General features: G+C 37.0%; 1 protein-coding gene across 1 annotated transcript; it reads right to left on the reverse strand.

Moving 5' to 3' along the window:
• LOC109218541 lies at nt 13,917-16,349 on the reverse strand. Its single transcript, XM_019382918.1, has 4 exons — nt 15,677-16,349; nt 15,343-15,635; nt 14,842-15,042; nt 13,917-14,612 (listed from the first exon to the last, which is right to left on the reverse strand). The coding sequence occupies exons 1-4, from the start codon at nt 16,347-16,349 to the stop codon at nt 13,917-13,919; spliced, it is 1,863 nt and encodes a 620-aa protein (XP_019238463.1).

Below are 17,449 nucleotides of genomic sequence, written 5' to 3' on the forward strand. Positions count from 1 at the left end.
CGGCTAATTGAGGATCCTGTCAATTAACTACAACGAACACGAAGTTGAATAAATAGAGATTATCACATAAACAAGAAGTTCATAACCCAATAGGTTCCATCAACGCCTTAGACAAGGAATTTAGCTACTCATGGTTATGGGAAAATAAACTAAGATTGAATTTATCATAAAAATCAAAAGAAAAGAAGAAAGATGATTAGAGTATTCTCTCACAATGGTTTTCCTTGCTAAGAAACCTTAAAAAATCAATACATGCCTCTCTTGGGCGAAGTCTAGTGTTTTAAATAGGTTTTAGGTCTAAAAATCCTGTAATTGACACTTTGGTCCCCGAAGTTTCTGCGCCTTCCGCAGTTCTGCCGCGATCGCGGTAGAACCGCGGCCAAACACCCTCGCGGATTCTCAATCTTCTGCAACTGCTTCCACCGCGGTTCTGCCGCGGTCGCGGTGGAACCGCGGTGGATCCAATATTCTGAATCTTCGGCCTGTTTTGCATGGGTCACTTGGGAAATTTCACAGTTGGCCTCTTTTTCATCACTTTTAACTCCAAAACTGCTCCTTAGCCTTCCTTATACATATGTCACCTACAAATCATGAAAAGCACTAATAAGAGTATTTTGTCATCACTTTTAGCATTAAAACTACACAAGAAGGTGATTATTTAAGGTGTGATTGTAGTCAAATTCACCTATTATCAATATCTTACTTCTATAAATTTTAGGGTAGATATTTATTATGTGATGATCTCATATTTCTTATTTAGAATGTGTGCATGAGTAGGAATAACATGTATTTGCGGTTAATTTGTTATTCCTTTGACCATATGAAAAACTATTAGTAGTTGATATAGAATTTGGTAACATGCATAAATTATGTGGAAGATTATTTTCAATGTTGTAAAATATGAATTAGGCTTACATTGATACTTGAAAGTATTCTTGAGATCATGAATATGTGATATGTAAAGAAGAACATATATGTTTTTGGTTAGAGAAAAATATGAAACTATTGAACTGTTTAAATACTATCATGGTTTAGTTGGAAAACCATTTGAAGAGATAAAATCCTTGTGATTTTCTATTCTTATTTTGGAGAGTAAAATCTTCATGATTTTCTACTCCTGCTTCGAGATCAAAATCTGCGTGATTCTGTACTCGTTCGTTGAGATTAAAGTCTTCGTGACTTTCTACTCATTTGTCGGAAATTAAAGTCTAAGTGACTTTATACTCGTTTTGGAGATTAAAATCTTAGTAATTTTCTACTCTAATTTATTATTCGATTTGAAGATTAAAAACTTCATCGTTTATTAAATTTGATTGTGTCACATATTACTCGGCTTGAAGATTAAAAACTTCACCATTTATTCTGGCGCTGTTATGACACAACAACAGTTCATGTGTTTGGATCTACAAAGTAATAGAGGCGGCGCTTGAAGAAATATGTTAGGAATATAGCATTATTCATCAAACGATTGCCCCTTAGTTAGCGCAATCTAATGGAATTGCGGAAAGAAAGAGTAGAACGTTAAAGGAGACGATAAATGCCTAGTTGATAAGTTCTGGTTTACCCAAAATTGTGTGTGTGGGGGGGGGGGGGTAAGGCGTATGCTTACAGCTTACCGAATACTCATTCACGTTCCCCATAGCAGACACATTCCATTCCATATAAAAAATAAGGAAAGAAAGAAAAACCTAAAACCTTAGTAAATAATNCATAGCAAGACACATTCCATTCCATATAAAAAATGGAAAAGAAGAAAACCTAACTTGAAATATTTCCAAGTGTGGGGGGTATTTGGGTAAAGTACAAGTTCTTAAACCCAAAAGGATAAAAAATTGGATCGAAAACTGTTGATTCCGTTTTTATAATATATGCAAGAATAGTAAGGCATATTGTTTTCCGATTCATAAATTGTAAAATTCCGACATTCATATTAATACGGTTATCGAATCAGATAATGCTGAATTCTTTGAGAATATTTATCCGTATAAAAAGGAATGTGAGTCGTCTAGTGAAATATCTAAACGAACTCGGGAAGAAGCAAAGGAAAGTACGTTGTATTAGAAAAATCCAAGACGTAGTAAACGTCAAAGGATATCTACTTCCTTTGGACCGGATTTTCTGATATTTTTCTTGAAAAATGAGCCTCAAACGTTTAAAGAAACATTGTCTTCCTCGAAGCACAATATTGCAAAGAGGTAGTCAATAGTGAGATAGAATCCATATTAAGTAATCATACTTGGGAATGGGTTGATCTTCCTCCAGGAAATAAACCTTTGCATTATAAATGGATTTTCATAAGGAAAATAAAAGATGATGGTACTATTGACAAATATAAGGTAAGATTAGTTGTCAAATGATTTAGACAACGAGAAGGTCATGATTATTTTGATAAATACTCGCCGGTAACGATGATTACATCTACTCGGGTGTTAATAGTGTTAGCCGCCGTGTATGGCCTTGAAATCCATCAGATGGACTTAAAGACAACCTTCTTAAATGGAGATTTGGAGGAAGAAATTTATATGGAACAACCTGAAGGGTTCGTGGTTCCTGGAAAAGAAAAGAAGGTCTGTCGACTTGTTAAGTAACTTAACGGATCAAAACAAGCACTCAAAAAGTGACATGCGAGATTTGACCAAATAATATTGTCAAATAGTTTCAAAATTAATGAGTGTAAATAAATGTGTTTACGTTAAGAAATACTTCAAGTCATATAGTCATTATTTGATTATATGCAGATGATATGTTGATGAAATATTTAAAATGTGGGGGCTTTTAGCTTATGCATGACAAAAGCCAATGTTAGACGTAATGTCTAAATGATATAATTTTTGAACCCCATTGATATAGTAATTGGTAAATTCATCAGTTGTTTAGTCTTAGTATAGACTAGTTGATGAAACTACTAATTCGGAAGTTGGTCACGTGCCTTTCTCGAAAGATCATTTTCTTTATTGAAAATTTATATTGTTTAGTTCTTTTATGAAATGATGTCACTTGAAGGTTGTGACTTTTCATAGAAAGATACGTCTGTACGTTTTTGTATGGACATGACCGTTCATAAACGAATGTATTAATACGTTGGTCTATAATGAGGCGAACCAACCAATGAACATGACCAAAATCCATTGCAAGTTGGATTTGTTTCATGAATGGAGGTGCTATAATTTGCATATCATATAGGCGTATGAATAAATAACATACAAATGCTTGAAAATGACGGAGTGATTGATAAATGTGTTATATATTAAAAGGTTGTGATCACAACTGATGCTAATCGTTCCAGCTGTTGTTATAATATACTATTACTACATTAAGTGTAGTCAATAATCTGATATGCAATTGAAAGTCGATACTTATTAGTCTACGATATAAGAACGTTTGGATTGAACTTTCATAACAATGAAACGAGTTTTGAAGTATTTGAAATATACTCCAAATTATGCTTTGCACTACAATAAGTATCCCGCGATAATAGAGGGGTATAGTGATGCAAATTAGATCACCGGTTCAACCGATTCTAAACAGTCGATGGAGGAGCGATGTCTTGGAAATCGTTCAAATAAATGTACTTTGACTGCTCTACAGTGGAGGTTGAGTTTATAGCCTTAGAGAAGGCCGGTGAAGAAGCTGAATGGCTCCGGAATTTCTTGGAAGATATTCCATTTTGGCCCAAACTTTTGGCACCTATATGTATACATTGTGATAGTCAAGCAACAATAGGAAGGGCTGGGAGCGTTATGTATAACGGAAAATTTTGTCATATATAGGAAGACATAGAACCGTTAGGCAACTACTCTCTAGGGGAATTATCATAATTGACTATGTAAAGTCAAGCGATAATGTGTCGGATCCACTTATAAAAGGCCTAACTAGAGAGGTAGTTGAAAGATCATCGAGGGGAATGTGACTATGGCTGAGGACAAGTCATTGTGGCGGTAACTCTACCTAGAAGACTGGAGATCCCAAGATCTAGGTTCAAGGAGCTCAAACAAAGTCACTAATGACGGTTCAACATTATCAAATAAAATTTCTTTTTGGTCCATTCTCGTGATGAGACAATGTTCAGTACCAAGGATAAAGAGTTAAGACTTTTTAATGGTTTTTAAGTTTGATACAGGGTATATCCAATAGTGTATCTACGGGATAAAACGTTTAGAAATCACCTATGTAAGTGTAAAGTGTAAGCCGCTTCAAGGAGAATCCTGTAAGGCCAGTTCTCTACGCACTTATGAACCAGGTGGTGTTCATGGCTGAAACGAACACAACCGTGAGAACCAAAGACGGTTAAGGGTTAATTGTGTGACTTATGGTTGTCTAGGTATGCACCAAAGTTCGACGGTTCAAAGATATCAAATCTACCGATTGACCGAGTATATCCGACATAAGTTCACTACGGAAAGTTCAAAGGGAAACCTACTTATCCAGATGCGATTAATCTTTATTTGTGAATCACACAGTATTTTCATGCATGTTTTTCCTCATATGACCATTCCCCATTCATGTGGGGGATTGTTGTGTTTTTATTAAGGGGTGTGAATGGGAAATATAAGAGACACCTTTTAGATTGCACCTCTCCATATCACCCTTCCTTTATCTATAAATTTAGAGGCTTGGCTTCATTTTTTAGACATGAAATCGGATATGGAAAATCTGAAATCTTCTTCCCTCATTTCTACATTGTTTAGTATTTTCAAATAAACATAAGTGTCAAGTGTGATTTGCTCCGTTTGTTGAGTTCGCTGAAATTCTGTAATTTCGATTGCCAGTATTACAGAATAGTTACTCCGTTCTATCCTGGGAGGAATTAATCCAAAACCTTAGGCAACAGTGAGGGGATTAAATTCCTTAAGGACACACAAGCAACTTGTGGGCTCGGAATTATTTTTTCTGTTTTGTTTATTAAACTAATGTTTCTCTGCTTCTCTGATTTTCTGATTTCGAATTCAGTAATATATATATATATATATATATATATATATATATATATGTCACAATTTACAGAAGATATATACAGGTATAATTTGCTTTAATAACTCCCCTTTTCTTTTGTGATAATATTAATTAGAGTGCAGTGAACCTAATATGTCAAATGTTATGGAAGAGACCAGTATTGACTGATAAATCAGATCCCTCTGATTTGATAACGTAGGAACATACCATGTGTTATTGACCCGACTAAAAATATGTCATATCTGCTTAATACTTTTGTGCTCTCTTAGGCTAGCTCTATCTGCAATAGAACTCAGAATTTGTTTTCTGAATTCGGACAGTCCTCAAATTACATATAGCTTTTCGCATTTGTACTCGTTACTCCATTAACTGCATGTCGAGGTGCTGAAAGGCTTTTTAACGTTAAACTATCAAATTCTTTAAGTAGTAATTAACCTAGTAAAAATGGTAACTAACATGCGAGCTATATATGCATATAACTTAAAATCCAATTAAAATAGCTGGAGCTACCTGCTTTTAGAATGTTAACATCAATAGGCCAAGCTAAATATAGAAAGTGACTACTCTGAATGACAGCCTCATTTCTGTTCTTGCGTGTACAGTATTGCTTTCACTTGATTGTATTAAATGAACAACTTCCGAGTGAAGCTAAAACCAGGATTATAATTATTTTTCTTTAATTTGGAGTTTTCGTCATCATAGGTAGATTAGTGTCTTTAAAATCAGATAAACGGACTGATCGATGGTGGTAATTAGGATATACCAAAAGATACTTAAATAGTTGAAGATTTGAGATTAAAAAGAGAAACAATATAGTTTAATACCGAAATTTAACCAATCCCTACTGTGCTGATTATTTAAGGAAAATCAGTAGAATAAGAAAAAAGGAAACTTACATAATTACAAAGATTAAAATTCAAATGTTCCTCAAGGACATAGCATTTGGAAGATTGTGGGATTCCTGCAGCCCCAGAGAGAGTGGTCCAATGGCAGTTCATCATTTGATATATATAAGACCAATAGAGGAATCTAAATTTTACATTTTGGAAAAATAGAGTGCTGGAAAATCGCTTTGTTACAACAATTAAAATATATATGAGAAATATAAAGCTTTTGTGCTTGAATTCCAAATAAAAATAGCATCCCGTAAACTAAGACCATGTTAATTACAAACAGAGTTTTGAAAAAGATCGAATCACATTTGATCTACGTAATTTTACTTTGTATTTCTACGAGAAAATTGTTTTAGTCTCATAATTCTGACCCCGCAACCTTTGCTAATCATTTGACAATAAATTTTACCGTTACACCAATTAGACTTCCTTTCCTGTGCTCTAATCCCAAATTCTCTAAAAAATATACTTTTTGCAAAAGAAAAATTGAAATTACAAATTAATATAGCGTGACATGATACGTCCATAGACTAATATAGTGTCTTACTTAATATAATTGAGGTAGTTTCAGAATGAATTTTCTTTTTGTTTTATTTCTTCTACTCCAATTGTTTCCAAATTCACAGGATGTCTTCAAATATTAATTTATGGGTCTGAAAGAACTTGAAGAATAGATTGTGAAGTTCTCTGTATATTTTATCAGATTCATGTACATGTTTATATATAATTGCTAAAGAATAAAAAAAAATAACAAGAAGAGAAAAATCTGTACACTTGTCCTATTCTAATTTTCTCACTAATAACCAAAATATTCTTTCCACTAACTAACTTATATTCCCTCACATGTTATTCACGTGAGGGAAGCTTCTAGTATAAACAAAACCTGAAGGTCTCTATTTAATCAATCAAGAATTGGTCTTGTGTGATCCAAAGGTCTTCCCTTGTCACGACCCAAAATCCGACCCGTCGTGATGACGCCTATCGTGAAACTAGGCCAGCCTCAACTCAACAATCAACCCGATAATAATAAGTTTGAAAACATTTAGGGAAGCTTTTTAACAGTTAAAGAACTATTTGAAACATAAGAATTCCAAGAATAAATACAATCCAGCCCAAAACCGGGGTGTCACTGAGTGCATGAGCGTCTAAGGAAAAATACATAGTCTCATATAATGTCTAAGGAAACAACTGAAATACAACTGGTAAGTAAGGTGGAGAGCCAAGGCCTGCGAACGCCGTGCAAGTACCTCAATAATCTTCTAAGTCAGAAGCCTCGATGAAACATCCACCACTGGATCCAAAGTGCCTGAATCTGCACACGAGGTGCGGAGGGGGGAGGGGGGGTAACGTGAGTACACCAACTCAGTAAGTAACAAGTCCAACATTTGAACTGATAGGTAGTGACGAACTCAACCTCCTCAAGGATAACAGAAATAATGTACAGAAACATAGGCATGCTTCAGTTAAATAAACAGCTCGAACAGTAAAACAGAGCAGGTATGAACAAGGTAAAGGAGTGTAACTCTGCTACATCTACATGTCAATGCATATTGTATGGAATGCACCATGCTGAGTACCTCATGTGCCCAAAACCTCAAATGCTCGTCCACTAAGTACTGTATATGGCCATACGGCCCAGGGAAGATCCTTCCCGGAATATATACATCTCTGACAGCAATCACTCAGTACAGAGGAAGGCCTTCCAGCCTACAGAGAAGATCCATCTCCAGATAACATCAATAACAAACTCACAATCATTCGGTACTGTATATGGCTCACAAGGCCCAGGGAAGATCCATTCCGGAATATATACACATCACTGACAACAGTCATCCAGTACCGAGGAAGGCCATTCCAGCATATGGAGAAGATCCATCTCCAAATATAAATACTTCGGACAAGATCCATGTCCAGGGAAGATCCATCCCTCAATATCATCAACCTCGCTCACTGGGGGTGTAAAGACTCCGGAGGGACTTCTCTCTTTAGCCCAAAAGCTATAACTATGGGTGTCTAACGGGTGGGCCGGGCCAGGCTGGGTAGGGAAATTTAGTAACCGGACGGGTTATGGTCCGGCCCGGTTACGGGTTGGGGCTTACCTGATTTAACGGATTCGGATTCATCCGGGTAAAAATTAAAACGTAAAGGTTACGGGTTCAAGGGGCCGGGCCGGGCCGGGTTAGTGTTATTTTTAATTTTCTTTTTGTATTATGTATAACTATTGTAAGTTATATTAATATAAAGTAAAAATATAAAGTATACAATGAAGATGGGAAAAATTACACATATAAATTGCAAGTGCTACATTTATTTCAAAATTCAAACTTACAAATTGAAAGGTTTACATTTAACAACAAGTAAATTAACCAAAAAAGAGTAAATTCAAACTTTCAAAGGTTTTGCATTGCCTTAGTAAGTTCGTCATAATCAATATGAACTGAGTGGCCTTCTTCTGGAGTGTTAAATTCGGATGGGTTACCATGTGTTAATATATCTCCAAGTTCCTCGTCTTCTGGGCTATCAACATCTTCACGTCCTTGATTTCTTCGTTCCGATCTAATCCAATCTCTGAAACATACTGGATACACTCATTCTTAAATTCCTTTATTCTAGATTGTCTATTATTTCCTTGAATAACACCAATTGCTCTTCTAACATGAGTAATCTTAGTTGAAAATAAATCAAGGCCACTTTTAACAATTAAATTATAAACATGACATGCACACCTAACATGAAAAATTTCATCAAGTGGTGGTTGCAAATGCAGTTTTAATATTGAAATTGCGGCATTATTGTTAGAAGCATTATCAAAAGACATGCACAATACTTTTTGCTTGAGATTATAAAATTCAACAACTTTACAAATAGTGGTACTTATAAACGCAGCAGTATGACTTTGATCTTCATCATATTTAAAAGCGATAATACGTTTTTGCATACAATAATTATCATCAATCCAATGACATGTAATTGTCAAATAATCATTTCCACTAACAGCATGGCCAATATTAGAAGTTAGAGAAACTCTACAAGGAAGGTGGCTAAATAAATAACGTATGTATGTTTGATATTGTCCATGAAGTCTAAAGATATCAGCTCTACAAGTACTTCTAGGGATACCTTTAAATAAAGGATTGTAAATCCTTTGAATATACATAATAAGATATGATGAAGAAGCAAAAGAAAAAGGTAGACAACCCAAAGCAATCATTTTTGCTAACTCTTCACGATCCTTCATTTTATCATATTTCATAAGACCTCCAGTAGTAGGGTTTAGAGTTGTTTGATTTCCATCTCCATCAGAGCCCATTCTATAGGATGCTCAATTCTCATATGTCTACTAAGTGTCCCAGTCTCCCCTAATTGTCCTCCAGTCTTATGTTTAAAAGTATCATTACAAAGTTTGCATTTAACTCTATCACTATTCGGTATGTCTTCAAAAAATTTCCAAACCTTACTTCTTTTTCTACGATTACTAGTCGGGGCCACAGGTGGTCTACTACTAGCACCACGACCACCACCCCTGCTACCAGCTCCAACACTACTAGGTGTAAGTGGTATCTCATCTTCCATTTCTAATTCATTATCTTCTATACCGAAATCTTCCTGCAATTGTTCATAATCTATATTATTATCAGGTAATATTTCAGGAATATTTGTAGAGGTATTTAAATTACTACCGGATGCTGAAGTACTGCCTCTTTTTTTTTATTTTCCAGATTAGTAACCTTATTACAAATTCTTTTTGCAGCATTCAACATATTTTAAAAATTTAACTACTAGCAACAATTAAATATGCAAATAAAATAGTAAATAAGAGAAAGAGTTGGAGGGAGTGCACCGAATTCGACAATAAATTGAGCACTTGATGATTTCGCAACTCCAATGTTACCACGAAGAAACGTCAATTGTTCCAATTTTGAAGTTCAATTGTTCAAACTTCAAATAATAAATACTGCGATAAATTAAATTCCAAAAAAAAAAAAAAGAAGAGCCAAATAGTTGATTGCACTTTAAGTGAAGATTGAAGAATGAGAGAATATGAGAATTGAGATTGAGAATTGAGAGATGAGTGAAGAAATGAGGAAGAGGGGAGGGGAGTATTTATAGTTTTTCAAAGGGGGTTAATTTAAAAAAAAAAACCCAAAAATTGGGCTAAATGTAAGTTTCAGCCGTTAGGCAACGGCCATAATGTGAAATGGACCGTTGCCAACGGTCAGAAAAGGCTCAAGCTTTAAAAAAAATAATTGTTACCGTTATACCGGTCTCGGTCGGTTCGGGCCGGGCCGGTTAACCGGATGAACAGTGTTATTCGTTGATCGAGTTTGACCGGTCCGGTTAACCGGTGGTTCAAATGTGAACGGAACAAACCCCCTACCCCTATAACCCAGCCCCACCCGACCCCCTTGTACCGGTCCGGGCCGATTCCGGTTTAAATCGGTATGGGCCGGGCCGGAAATGGGCTGACCCGGCCCGTTAGACAGGTATAGCTATAAAAAAGCCAACGAAGGCATGTTCAATGTCTCGCTGCGGCATGCAGCCCGATCCCATATTGTCACTCAATATCAGGCTCTCGGCCTCACTTAGTCACCACTCTCCAGTCTCACACACACGGGATCAAAATGTCATGATACTAGCCCGAACAATGATATGATATGCCAAATAACAATAATCGAGACTAAGGCATGATATAATATGTATGAACAGGACTGAGTACAGAATATCAATGAAGCAAATGATATGACAACAAGAAACGACCTCTCGGGTCTCAACAGTATTGGCGTGAAGCCTTAACATGATAATTAGCATGATTTGCAGCTCATTAACTTAATCACATAATTACAAACAGATATCAGCAAGAAAGAGTCACTAAGGGGTGCCATGTAATGATCCAGGCCGCAATTCTCACGGTGCACGCCCACAAGCTCGTCACTTGGCATTTGTGTCACCTCAATAGTAATCATAGAACACATAGTTCGGGGTTTCGAACCCTTAGAACCAAGTTTGGAAGCATTACTTACCTCAAGCCAAGCCAAACTCTAGCCTGCGACGCCCTTGCCTCTCGATTCGGCCTCCAAATGCCCCGAATCTAACCAAAATCAGAACCATAACATTAGTATGTCCTAAGGGAACAAAGCCCACGCGAAAATAATCAAATTACATCACAAATCCCGAAATTGGTCAAACTCAACCCCCGGGCCCATGTCTCGAATTCCGATAAAATTCACAAAACTAAAATCCTTACACTCTCACGAGTTCATACATACCAAATACACCAAAATCCGACCACAAACGACCCTTCAACCCCTAAATCAAAGTCTCCAAATTCCAAGCCCTAATCTCCCAACTTTCTTCCTTAATTTTCCACTAATACCATGATTAAACAATGGAAAAATGGCCATAAACACAAATAATAAGGCTTAAGAAGCTTACCCAACTGAAACCCTTCATTTTCCTTGAAAAATCACAGCCCTATCTCTCTTCCCGTCTTCAAAAATGATGGAACTTGGCAAAATTTCACGAAGGCATCTATTTATATGTTCTACCTAGCGATACCGCACCTGCGGTCCATTTCCCGCACCTGCGGAACTGCTTCTGCGACTAACCAACCGCTTCTGCAGTTTTTCATTTAATTTCCCTTACCGCACCCGCGTCCCAATCTCCGCATCTGCGGGCTCGCAGATGCGACATTCCTTCTGCATCTGCGATGCTCGCCCAACAATTGACCTTCGCTTCTGCGCTCAATACGCCGCTTCTGCGGCTCCCCCCTGCGGTCCCCAATCCGCAGGTGCGGTTATGATAGAAACTCAGCAGCTGAAGCTGCTCAACCAAACTTCCAAACTTCCCGTCAACCATCCGAAATCATCCCGAGGCCTCCGGGACTTCAACCAAAGGTACGAACAAGTCATATACAACTATTAAAACTTATACCAATCTTCGGAACACTCAAATCAACACCGAAACACCAAATCATCCTCGGATTCAAGCCTAAGGATTCCAAAACTTCCGAATCCGCAAACGATCAAAAAGTCTACCAAACCTCATCCGAATGACCTAAAATTTTGCACACACGTCACAAATGACACAACGGACCTACTACAACTTCCAGAATTCCATTCCGACCCCGATATCTAAATTTCTACTACCAATCGGAAAGCTCCAAAATTCAAATTTCGCCAATTCAAGCCTAAATCTACCACAGACCTCCAAATACATTCTAATCACGCTCCTAAGTCCCAAATCACCTAACGAATCTATCCAAATCATAAAAACCAAGTTCCGAGATCATTTACTCACAAGTCAACTTCCGATTGACTTTTTCCAACTAAATGGCCAACTTAAGAGACTAAGTGTCTCATTCCTCCACAAAACCACTCCGAACTCAAACCAACAAACCCGATACCACATAATACTGCTGAACCAGACATAAAGAAGCAGAAATGGGGAAAAGGGGGCTGAAATTCATAAAACGACCGGCCCGGTCATTACATCTCTTCTCCACGTGTCCAAACAAGTCGACCAAAAAGATATAACCTATGTGACTTAGGTTATATCGAAAACACTTTGGTCTGAACATACCATCTCTGCTAGGTCTTCTTTTTCTTCTTTATTTCATCTTCTTCTTTATCCGTAGACGAAGATCCATGAATGTCACAATTAAGATAGGGTTTCTTCTTCGAAACATCCCACCTCAAGTTGGAGGGGAGCCTGGTGATGCCTAAGTTGCCCAAAATCTCTCGATAAGAAACCCCAGAAAGAGGCTTGGTGAAGATGTCGGCGAGTTGAGCTTTGGAGGGAACAAAAGAGAGAGTGATTAACCCCGAAAGAAACTGTTGACGCACAAAGTGACAATCAATTTCCACATGCTTTGTGCGTTCATGAAAAATAGGATTTCGGGCGATATGTATTTCTACTTTGCTATCAGAATAAAGAGGAATCAGTAGAGTGACTGGTGTAGATAGATCTTCAAGAATTCGTACTAACCAGGTAAGCTCGGCAGTAACCCTTCTCATTGACCTATATTCTGCTTCTGCAAATGATAAAGAAATTGAGACTTGATTCTTCAATTTCCAGGAGATAGGTGCACCTCCTAGAGTGATGAAGAATCCACTAACAGACCTTCGTGAATCTTTGCAGGAAGCCCAATCAGCATCGCAAAATGCAAGTAAGGAAAATGATGGCTTAGCAGAAAGGAGAATACCTTGGCCTGGATCAGAGCTGAGGTATTTGAGGACTCATAAAGCAGCAGAGAAGTGAGAAAGACACGACTTCTGCATGTATTGGCTGAGGGTAAGTACAGCAAAAGAAAGAGATCCAATCCTGCTGGGAATTTCATGTATACCTCTTCTTGTAGGTCTCCATACAAAAATGCATTGTTGGCATCTAATTGAGAAACATTCCAATTTTTCTTGGCTGCAACAGTGAGTGGACACCTTATGGTTGTCATCTTTACCACTAGTGAGAAGGTCTCACTGTAATCTATGCCTTCTCTCTGAATACCCCCCTGAGTACTAACCTTGCCTTCAATCTTTCAATTATTCCATCTGATAAGTGCTTCACCTTGTATACCATTTACAAGGTAAAGCTCTTTTTCCTTTAGGTAACTCAACCGCATCCCAAGTTGGGTTGTCCTCTAGAGCTTTAATTTCTGCATTCATAGCTTTTATCCATATTGGATGTTGGCAGGCTTGGTTAAAAGTGGAAGGTTCTGTTAGGGTAGAAAGGGATTGCATTACATGTTGGTTATTGGGTGAGAGAGATGAAAAAAACATTCTTTAGGTTGACAGGGTTGAGTGAAACAGGTTGTAGCTACATCTGTGAAGATGATGCTACTACATACAAAATCTTTCAAGTAAAGTGGTTGAGTAGATACTCTTCCTGACCTCCTAAATGGAATAAGTTCTTGAGGTATATGAATAGGTGTGCTAGTGTGTGATGACTCTAGGCTAGGAGAGACTGGAGTTTTGCTAGGGGAGGCTGAGTGATGATGAGGAGTATAAGAAGGGGTTGATGGTTGTGGTGATAAAACACTTGTTGTTTCATGATTTGAGAAAGTAGACTGTGTTTGATCTAGTGATGTGGCTGAAAGGTAGGTTCTGTGGTGAAAGTTGAAGAAGGAAAAATAGTATGGTGTGCTATGTTGATTTCCGCAAATGGGAAGTGTGATTCATGAAATGTTACATCTCTAGACACAAATACTTTCCTTGTGGACAACTCCAGTAGTTTGTATCCCTTTTGTTGAAGAAGGTAACCAAGTAAAACACAGGATGTTGCCCTCTCATCAAAATTTCCTATTCCTTGTGCCAATATAGAAGCATAGCATAGGCATCCAAAAATTTTCAAATAGTCATACTTGGGTTTGTGCTGAAATAGAATCTCAGATGGTGTTTTTCCTTGAAGGACACTGGAAGGTAACCTATTAAGAATGTGTGTGGCAGTCAGAATAGATTCTCCCCAATAACACATAGGCATCCTTGATTGAAACATTAGACCTCTATCAATTTCTAAGAGATGTCTATGTTTCCTCTCAACAATATTCTGTTGAGGTGTTGCTATACAAGACAACTGGTGCAGAATTCCTTCTAAAGCCAGAAAAGTTGCTTCTTGTGTTCCTTTCCCTAATTCTAGTGCATTGTCAGATCTTATCATTCTTACTTTCACATTGAACTGTCTTTCAACCATAGACAAGAAAAATTTGAGCATAAGAAATGCATTGCTCTTAGAGGATAGCAAAAAATGTCCATGTTCCTCTACTATAGTCATCCACTATAGTAAGGAAATATCTGAACCCATTATAAGTATTTGACTTGTAAAGTCCCCATATGTCTATATATATGAGATCAAAAATATGTTTGGACTTAATGGTGCTGACAGGGAAAGGATTCCTTGTCTGCCTAGCTTTAGGACAAACATCACAAATAAAATTAGAAGTTGATTCATAATGAAGGAAATCTAAATGTTTTATTACTAAAAATGGGAGATGTCCCAACCTTACATGCCAAAGTTTAACATCAGGAATAGCATTAACATAAACAGGACTAGAAAAGGACATAGACTCTAAAGTGGAATTTCTTCCTTTTTGAATTGAAGATACATTACTACTGAACAGACCCTTAGACTTAAGACTACTGGGTTCCAAAATGTAGAGTCCCTCTCTAACTTCACCAAAAGCTTGTGGACTCTTCATTGAAAGGCCCTGCAACACACACCCAATAGATGTGAATAAAATATCATATTTGAACTGAATGCAAAACCTATGAACTGACAACAAGTTGTATTTGAAATCTGGAACATGTAAGACATTGTTCAGAACATGACCTAGTAGAATAGAAACACTTCTTATATGAGTAACAATTACCTTGAAAGAATTAGGTAAATTGATGTTCAAAGGCACAGAAAGTTGAGTTAGAAATAAGAAGGAGTTAGGATCAAAACACATATGCTCTGAAGCACCTGAATAAATGATCTAGGTGTCTGAATTTAGAGTGGTAAATACTGAACCTGAGTATTTTAGAATAGTACCAGCAACTGAATTGGCATTGATTCCTGAATTTCCTGCTTGTGCAAGCTTTGCCTGCTTATACATGTTTATCATTTCTGCAACTTTTTCCTTGTTGAGTTGTTGCCCAAAATTGTTGTTGTTTTCAGCATTTTGTCCTCCCTGAGTCTCATGATCCTCATGTGCTAAGACTGCATTTCCCTTGATCTGATTTTGATAGTTCTTTTGATTGGTAAACTCAAAATCATCTGGAAATCCAATGATTCTGTAGCAGTCTTCTTGTGCGTGCCCTGTTTTTCCACAATAGGTACATGATACATTTGGATTGTACCTCTTCTTTCCCTTAAACTTCTGCTCTTGTTAGTGAACTTCTGTCCTGAATTATTGTATTTTTGTCCCAATATTGCTCCTCTTTGTTCTTGGTTTCTGTTTTTCTGAAAATTTCTCCCCTGCCCTATGACCATGAAAGCTGCAAAGTCAGCTAAAAGTTGGGCATTAGGTTGTTTGGTTTCTCCAGCTGCCATGAATGAAACAGAATCAGAGTTGAAACTCGCATTTGCATATACTTCTCTTTGATTTTCATCTTGCAAGATAAGAGAATAGGCAACATCTATGCTAGGCAAGGGATTCATCATGAGTATGTTTCCTCTTGCTTGTGCATAGATGTCATTTAGTCCCATTAGGAATTGAATCAGCCTCTGATCCTCAAGCGACTTAGTTAATTTTACTTTTCCTTCACAAGTACAGACACATGAGCAACATATGACAACATTTAATGCATCCAATTCATCCCACAGTCGTTTGAGTTTAGTGAAATATCCCGCAATATCATTATTTCCCTGCACTAATCCTGATAGCTCTTTTTGCAGATGATAGAGCTTGGCTCCATTTGACCTTCCAAATCTCTGCTCCAAGCTGTCCCAAAGCTCATTTTCAGTCTTAGAGTATATCACACTGTCTGCAATATCTTTAGAAAGAGCATTCAGAATCCAAGATATCACCATGTCATTGACACAGCTCCATTGTTCATGATCTGGAGAATTTAGATCTGGAGATTGGCATGCTCCATTGATGAAGACAAGTTTCTTCTTAGTCGTTAGAGACAACAAGATGGATCTCCTCTATCCTGGATATCCTCTTCCATCAAACAAGGTGTTGACTAGAGCCATCCCAGGAGAATCAGAACTGTTACGATGATATGGGTCATTGATATCATAGCTTACTACCTTTGCTACATTGCTGGTTTCTGCAGTGATGGCTGTGTCACCTATTTTAGTCTAGTGAAGATGATTTGATGTAAAGAATAGATTTAGATATTTGAAGTGTTGGATCGAGCTAGCTGCTCTGATACCATGAAAGAACTTGAAGAATAGATTGTGAAATTCTCTGTATATTTCATCAGATTCATGTACATGTTTATATACAATTGCTAAAGAATAAAAAAAATAACAAGAGGAGAAAAATCTGTACACTTGTCCTATTCTAATTTGCCCACTAATAACCAAAATATTCTTTCCACCAACTAAATTATATTCCCTCACATGTTATTCACGTGAGGGAAGCTTCTAGTATAAATATAATCTGAAGGTCTCTATTTAATCAATCAAGAATTGGTCTTGTGTGATCCAAAGATCTTCCCTTCTCCACACCTCCAAACAAGTCGACCAAAAAGATATAACCTATGTGACTTAGGTTATATCGAAAACACTTTGGTCTGAACAGACCATCTCTGCTAGGTTTTCTTTTTCTTCTTTATTTCATCTTCTTCTTTATCTGTAGACGAAGATCCATGAATGTCACAATTAAGATAGGGTTTCTTCTTCGCAACAGGGTCCTCTCTCCTGATCAATATTGCCTACTCTCTTTTTTATGTCCCTACATACAATGTTAGTTCTAATTAATACTTTGAATTCAAAAATAGGTCAAGCTGTGAGAAGGGGAATGAATGTATAGCGTTTCAATGTTCATGCACTTTCCCGAAAAAGCCAATTACTCATGATTGTATACGTGCAAAGCTTCAAAATTCCTAGAAAATGGATTTTTTAAAAGGATTTAATTTAACGTAACTGATAATGTTAAAAAATTTAAGTTATTCGTATAACTT

The sequence above is a fragment of the Nicotiana attenuata genome, chromosome 2, assembly GCF_001879085.1.
Source record: "Nicotiana attenuata strain UT chromosome 2, NIATTr2, whole genome shotgun sequence".
NCBI classification, from domain to species: Eukaryota; Viridiplantae; Streptophyta; class Magnoliopsida; order Solanales; family Solanaceae; genus Nicotiana; species Nicotiana attenuata.

Coding starts and splice junctions, on each gene's coding strand:
- LOC109218541 (XM_019382918.1), bottom strand. CDS start 16,349: ATGGTGATATCTTGGATTCTGAATGCTCTTTCTAAAGATATTGCAGAC. Junction 15,636..15,676: donor AAGTTTAAGGGAAAGAAGAG/GTACAATCCAAA, acceptor GTGGAAAAACAG/GGCACGCACAAGAAGACTGC. Junction 15,043..15,342: donor TTCTAAAATACTCAGGTTCA/GTATTTACCACT, acceptor TGTGTGTTGCAG/GGCCTTTCAATGAAGAGTCC.